The sequence below is a fragment of the Astatotilapia calliptera genome, chromosome 10 (genome assembly GCF_964374335.1).
Source record: "Astatotilapia calliptera chromosome 10, fAstCal68.1, whole genome shotgun sequence".
Taxonomy (NCBI): domain Eukaryota; kingdom Metazoa; phylum Chordata; class Actinopteri; order Cichliformes; family Cichlidae; genus Astatotilapia; species Astatotilapia calliptera.
The window spans coordinates 9,587,392-9,594,589 of NC_137431.1; the positions used below are offsets into that span (position 1 = coordinate 9,587,392).

Sequence of the window (7,198 nt, forward strand, 5' to 3'; positions counted from 1 at the left end):
TCTCTGTGTGCTGTTGCTTTTGCTGTTGCAAAATGGTCAAATATTCATTTCACACTTCATTAAAGTAAACCTACTTGAAAGTAATTATTAGGACATTTTGATTTTAATTTGTATTGCTTGTTTTGATACATCTTGCTGCTCTGGGAGCTAGTTACACAGGTGGCTTAAAGCAATCTGGTTATATATTAGTTTTCATGGATATAGCTAGAAGGTAATCAAATTATAAATATGTTAATTTGCAAGCACCCCTTTTATCAAATTTTTAAAAAGTATTTTTTAAATGTTAGTGTCCTTGGCTTATGTACTGACACAGTTCATGGATGAAATGCAGCATTTTGTATGTTGAACATGCAGTGCAGTGTACTTCAAGCAGATGTCTAATACTCAAGGACACTCATGTGTGTTTAATCAGAAAGATACTATTTTAGTGTTAAAGAGCCTGTTTCAGTGGTTTTTCCTTGTTCTCATTAAATTGTATCTTAATGGAAGTATTCATATACTGGAATCTCTGCAGTAAGCTAAGCTGCTATCAAACTAGTGCAATGAGTGATTCTGATGTAATGAGTTGTCATGACAATGGATTCTAAGAATGGCTCCAGGTAAATAACCTTTTTAATGAGTAGAGGCAGAAGCAAGGCACAAGCTCACTGAATGCTGTGTTGGTTCTGATTTAATCTCTTCTACATTTAACCTACTAACAGCACATATTTACTAATATTTGAACATGGTGCTATTACAATACTTCTGCATGTAATTTTTAAGCATTTAGCTCAATAAGAAATTTATTTTAATGATTCATAAAGTTTTTTTTATTGGTGTCCACAGAGCTAGAATCTCTGTGACGCAAAAAGAGGGAAACCATGCTAACATAGTGCATGCATGTCTTGCTCATTTAAGAGTTTGACTGGAAAGAGTCAGCCAAGAGTTTTGTATCTTAAAAGCTGTTTTTTTTTCTTTTCTTTTTTTATGTGCGTTTCCTTTTTTTTATGGGGCTATAAAAGAAATCGTGCTCTAATGTGTCTGTATGTGTATTGACCCCTACAGCCCTCCTGTACACCGGAGAGATGCGAGTCTGCCCAGATCAGATGAAGAGGATGAGGTGGACAGAGATGGGGGGCAGGCGCCGAGGCAGATCAACTGCGAGGGCTCGCTGGCAGAGAGCTCGTCATAATCCACAGCCTGTCAACCTTGGTTTTTCAGTGACACCAATCGCACAACAGGGACACAGTTCTTTTCTGCTAACTTTATTACTCTTTCCCAGCCAACAAGAACAGAAATGAGGCACACAAAGAATGCTTTTTGTTGAGTAGGTTAGCTTGGGCATTTCATTATCCTCATTGTGGCACACCTAATAACATCATAAAATTATTTTGCTTAAATTATGCTTCTTTTAAGTATTATTTGAAAGAATATTAAAATGAAGGACTATCAGAAGAACCTTTGTGCTGCTGCTTTATTTATAAGAGCTGCTTTTCAGGCATATTTAAGCACCCCTCTGCACTTTTCTGACTTTACAGATAGCTCTGCCAAGAGGATTTAGATAAGCCTGCTTTGGTTTTGGACTTCTTCAAGAAGGTCTGACCAACTATTAAGATTATTCTTATCTTTTCCATTAATGTAGACTACTGCAGTGGGAGGAATTAACCTCTTTTTAATTAATTATCTCACTGCCCGTTTACATATGGCTCTTGTTGCAACTTGAGATATTCATAATTTTAAGAATGTGAGGTTAGCTAATTATTGCTGACAGGAAAAAAAAAAACAGACAAAACTAAAACCAAGCTGTTAGGGTTTTAAAGATGACCTATGTTGGAAATTCTGAGAAATGGAGTTAAGTTAAGATTTCAATGTGCATTGATAGTTTAAATGGATATATACTATGTTGAATCAAATGCTTTAGATGCAACTTAGATAAAATTGAATAAAGCTACAAGTATTTTATTGAGATGAAGTTTGCTGTATTTTTGTGCTACTTGAAGTTCAAAGGGAATGCATTTTTTTGTTGCTAATATAGCTTCTTTAAATAATATCCCACAGGAGATTATTCCAGTTTTTGGATATATAATAAAATGAAGTCTGTTCTGATCTCTCCGTTGCTGATTTTACTACTTTAAAAGTGTACGATGAAGATGATCTTTAGAGCATTTTGGGCAAATTGGCTTAAGCAAATAATTCCATACCTTTTTGCTATTTCAGGGTGCCAAATATGACATGGATTATATTCTTATAAATAGTTAATGTTTGCATATGAGAAAAGTTTGGGTTGGGAATGTAAAAGCAGCCCTTAAAATCATATTCCTTTCTTTTATATTGAGGCTCTTTCTCAAAGCTGTCATTTTGAATGTAATTTAAAGGATCATTAGAGCCATATGTTAAAATATCAGCAGCAGGATTTGAAAGATTCTTCCTTGTGTTGGGCTTTTTTCATTCAAAGTACTGCCAAAATACCTTTAATTAAAACCACTCTGCTCATAAAATGTAATACTTGTATGTAATTTCAGATGCACAGAGGTATGAATTGATTTCTTATTGGCATTTTTTTTCTTTTCAGGCACATATGAAAATAACTGAATACTTCTTTATTTAACCTTGATAATGATATCCTTAGTGTGATGTAATGGATTTTAATGTATGGGCTTTCTGCTCATGCGAAGAAAAGCTTGAAGTGTCTGTCTTACTATTAGCATATTATTTTCTCAGTTTTCTTTTCTATGCTTCAGACATGAATATTAATGTGGAACACAGGAAACTTTGATGTCAGTTTTTCAGAATAGACTTGTTAAATGAAGAAGAAGAAGAAAAAAACCTCCAAGTTGGAGTAACTGACTTTACCAGATAATACTTCAAAACTTTGCACTTCATCGTATCTTTTTAAAAGGCTTGTCTATTTTCATTATTGAACAGATTGCCACATGTTATATGCGTGATCTCAGAGGGATTTTTTTTTTTTGGCAAATAAATTCTGCTGTTTACAAAAATCTGTGTTGGCTCACTGTAATTGCATAGAGGTATAATTTGGATTCACATTAGTTTGAAATTCACCACTATCAGAAAACAGTTTGAGAAATGGTTACAAAGCAAGGAGGACAGGTTTAGTTTAAGAAAAAAAAAATCTGATGTCTGATTAATTTTAGCTCATCTGCTGCATGGAAGTGTCTCATCATACCCATCCAGTTTTCCCAGGAGAGCACAGAGGAAACAAGCAATTCATAGAAATGATTAATTCCGAGTAGATGGGGAGGCAGACTGAATGTTGCTCACACTTAATTTGACTGCTGCACATCTACACAGTTCAAAACCAAGCCTTGGGCAAATTCAGGAAGATCAAAAACCTGAGTGCAAGCATAGTCTTCCTTCCACATCAATCTTTATTCTACATAGGCAAAGCTTACCTAGATTCAAAGGGATTGATGGGTTTTAGATTACCACCTTGGTTGACATTCACACACAGTGTGTTTTTGCTTTAAAGAATCCCCCTATTTATCCAACCAATCTGTAATCCTCGCTCCTATACACAACCTGTTCTGCTGCATCACTCTGTGCCAGGGAGCTTTTGCTGTAATTTCACTTCACTTGCGTGCACCCTCCGGATGGCTGCATGTTTCTGCTTAAAGGCTTTCCATTGAGTGACAGATTAAATTCTGCTCCCGATTTTACTTATTTTGGCTCTAACACTGTTTCACAAGCCACTGGAGCAGGAAGTCATTAGCTCAACAAAGCCAAGCAAGTCTGTGTTTACGGTGCCACCCTCCCTGTTATTTAAACAGAGCGGTTAGACCACAGACATTTGCTGCGCTGGAAGTCTAAAGCTGCACCTCCATGGACAACAGTGCCCCATACAATTATATAGCATGCCAGGCTTTTCATTTAGCTTATTAAGTAGAACATCTGAATATTTGTGTTTTCTAGTAACCTTTAAGCATCGCCTTGGATGAATTTCTCTCAAAAATATTCACGGTACCTTCTTGCCTTCCCCAGCAAGATTATGTGCCAGCATGGACAAAGATGCACCTTTTCAAAATGACAAAGCTGATGGAGAGCAGCCAGACACGGTCACAACCGACTCTTAAATAACACTGTGTGCCAGCATCGGCATAAGCAGCTGTGTTCTCAGAGCGTCTTCACATTTTGACCTTGGTTGGAGGCCATCCTGCCAGGCTGTAAGATATGTGGGGGTGCAGTTAGACGGGAGAACATATTTATCAGGCATCATCCTCAACTATTAGTGCTTCCAGTTTCCTGCTGTATGCCTGCTGTCAATAAAGCACTGATTGGAGGCACTGGGACATTGCCTGCAGGGACCAGGTGAGGAGGCTGCATTCATTTGCAATTCTAAGATGAAAAGAAGCAGCAGAGTGTGCTGCTTGGGCGCCTCTCTTTGTTTGCACATATCATTTCCACTCTAATGAACACGGCGCAGTAGTGGGGCCTCAAGGCTCAAAGGTAGGTGCAAACATTGTTTACATTTTGCATAGGTCTTCTGTGGGCCTGGGGGACCATTAAAGGATTTTTTCTTCCTGTGTGGGACTTACCAAAAAAAAAAAAAAAAAAGGCAATGGGGAATCTGTGATTTATTTTGTTTCATGCCCCTCTAATACCTAAGCACGGTTTAAACCCCCCAAACAAATTGTGGGAATCCTTGGAGTGTTAAAAAAAATGTCGCAGCGTCTACCACCAATTTCAATGTCGGATTTCTCCCTCTCTATCTCCACTCCACACTATGCAGGTGGCCAAAGCCTCCCACTGTGCTCAGAACTGTTCAGTGCTTAGTGTCTCTGCCAAAGGAGAGTTGCTACCCCTGCCACTGATGTATGTGTATGTGTGTGTCTGGGTGAGAGGGAAATGAAGTCTTAGGATGTAGTCTACAGCAGTCCACTACATTTAAGGGATTTGAAAATGCAAATGGTCATTTTCTCTCTCTCCACAGCATTTCTCTGTGGTAAAAATGTTAGCAGAGTGTGCTGCTTCACCAACGCTTTGTGCTCTCGGTTCTTCACAGTGATGGGATTTCCTTTGTTTCCTTTCACCTTCTGCTGCAATTATATTTTTTTAGTTCTGCAAGCCTCAGAGACAGATCCAGGGTTGTCCTTAAATCCAAGTGTTAGATGAACAAATACCCACATGGTCGTCTCTTATTTCTTATCTGACTGTGGTTTGCGCATTTTATTTTGCATGTCTTTCTAAAATGATTTGTATACGCAACACCTACTGTGAACTATTCATTTAATGAAAATCTGTTTCAATCATAAGGCACCAAATCACAGCCACAGTCGCCTCAAGGTGCCTTATATAGTAAGACCCAACAATAATAGAATTCAGTGAAAGTTGATAAAATCAAAACATATAAAAACTTAATCAAATACACTCCCCCTCTAATCCGAATCTCTATTTCATAGGTCATAGAGATTGACAGGCCAAACACATTATATGACTCCTGCTTTAATCTTAATGCTTCCTGGGTGTTTTAGAGGTCATCCACAGTCTGACCTCTAAAACTAAGCTTTTTATTTCATCATATCCTGAGTGGAGCAAGCATTTGAATATAATCTTATAAACCTTTTTTAAATTTTATTTTAAAATCATGTGTTTGGTTTTGTGCAACGACGACATGCACACAGCAGTAATTTAAATGTCCTGAATCTCTTTCCTCATTTGCTCATTTCTATTGTGAAAAAGCAACTTGATCAACCATATCCCAAACAGATGGGAGGGTTGACATGGGCGAGGATGGTGACAGAGATTTGCGTAGGAGGCTGCTGGTGTAGCTGTGCTGCTTTCTTACACTGATAAATGCAGTGATAGATTACTAAGTAGCCCTTGAACTCTCTGGAAGGGGCGTTCACTGCTGCCATTGGTGTACCTACAGGCTGTCAGTGTTAATGGGAGGGAGGTGTGAAACCACAATGCTAAATTCCAATTTCCCCATCTCTACATTTGTGAACAGGGGCCTGTTTCTAATAATCCCTACATTTTAGATCCCACTTCCACCCGTCGGGGGGTGTGGCATGTTGTTTCCTGAGAGCTGCTGCTACGCTTTCCCTTCATGGTCAACACATTGCACAGAAGCTCGTCCCCATCCTGAATACGCCTCAATTGACCATCACTAAATTTCTCTAAACACTGTCTTTGAAATCTCCTGCACTGCAAGAATATTTTTTTTCTTTTCCTCCATGAAAAACGTAAAACTATTTTATCTTTTGGAGTGCTGGGTTTTTTAACTACAAAGGAAATGTGAAAATACATTGTGTTGACTTTACCAGACACGTAAATATATTCTTCAGCTATGTCTTTGCGTGAGTCATTGCACTGAGAGATAAAATGTTCTCTACTTGGTGCCAGCACTTGACAGCTTGGTGGTCTTTACCACCAAACTCACGAGCACTGCAGCTATAAACTGATAGATAGCAGGAATTAACTATGCATCTAATTACAGACTTTATAAGCATAACTCAGTGAGCAGATGGAAGTCACTGGTGTGTTTGGAGTCACTTTATCCAAACCCCAGGAGAGTACACTGCATCATATCCAGAGGAACATATTCCTCTTCGAAGTGAGATTTATTTAAACTAATACAAAAGCCTAGTGGCCATTTGGCTTTGGACTGGTACTGTGTCATTGAGGCTTGGCATGAGCAGAGAAAATGTGGACATCTTTGCTGGAGTGTATACAAGATCTAGTTGGTTGTCACAGCACATATGTATATCGCTGTTGCCAGGTGGTGGATACATCTTAACCCATCGTGAACTGTACAGTAAATGCTACAGTCACAATCAGCTATAAGTGGGCTAAATGTTTCTCACAAGGAACTTATATGCTCTGAAAAACAGAGTTAAATGACATTTTCCATTAGGTAAACAAGACTAACAGTCATTAAATAAAGGCGCTAATAAACTAAAATGAACTATTTGCACACTTTGCTTTCCATGACTCGTGTTTCACATTTGCAATTACCTGTCAAATGTTTTAAAATGTAATTTTCTTTTTTAACTCTCAGGATGTCTGATGTTTGCACTGATATTTTTCAGAGCTTTGGCTTTTCATTTCTGCAGTAATTGAAAGGAGGACACTTTCACTCAAACCCAATCCCTGAATCTGAAGACGTGATTTTATTTTCCATTTCATTATAACCCTGGAGAAACTGGGGTAGGCAATTTGTGGCCACAGCTGATTGGGAGATCTTAAACTGTTATTCAAAGAT

The 7,198-nt window shown here is 38.1% G+C and overlaps 1 protein-coding gene across 6 annotated transcripts in view; it reads left to right on the top strand.

Moving 5' to 3' along the window:
* The window catches only part of LOC113030009 (unconventional myosin-XVIIIa-like), a 61,364-nt gene extending 58,386 nt beyond the window's left edge, over window positions 1-2,978 (top strand). For 4 of the 6 annotated variants that reach the window (XM_080306999.1, XM_080307000.1, XM_026181012.2 and 1 more), the window contains one exon: window positions 1,045-1,434. Coding sequence is in view for 2 of the 6 variants with exons in the window: in XM_080307001.1 (XP_080163127.1) it covers window positions 1,045-1,171 (127 nt within the window). In the remaining 4 variants the exon portion in view is untranslated. Of the gene's footprint in view, window positions 1-1,044 lie in introns of all 6 variants that reach the window. The other 2 variants (XM_080307001.1, XM_080307002.1) reach the window with 1 other exon arrangement.
* Window positions 2,979-7,198: the final 4,220 nt, after the last annotated feature.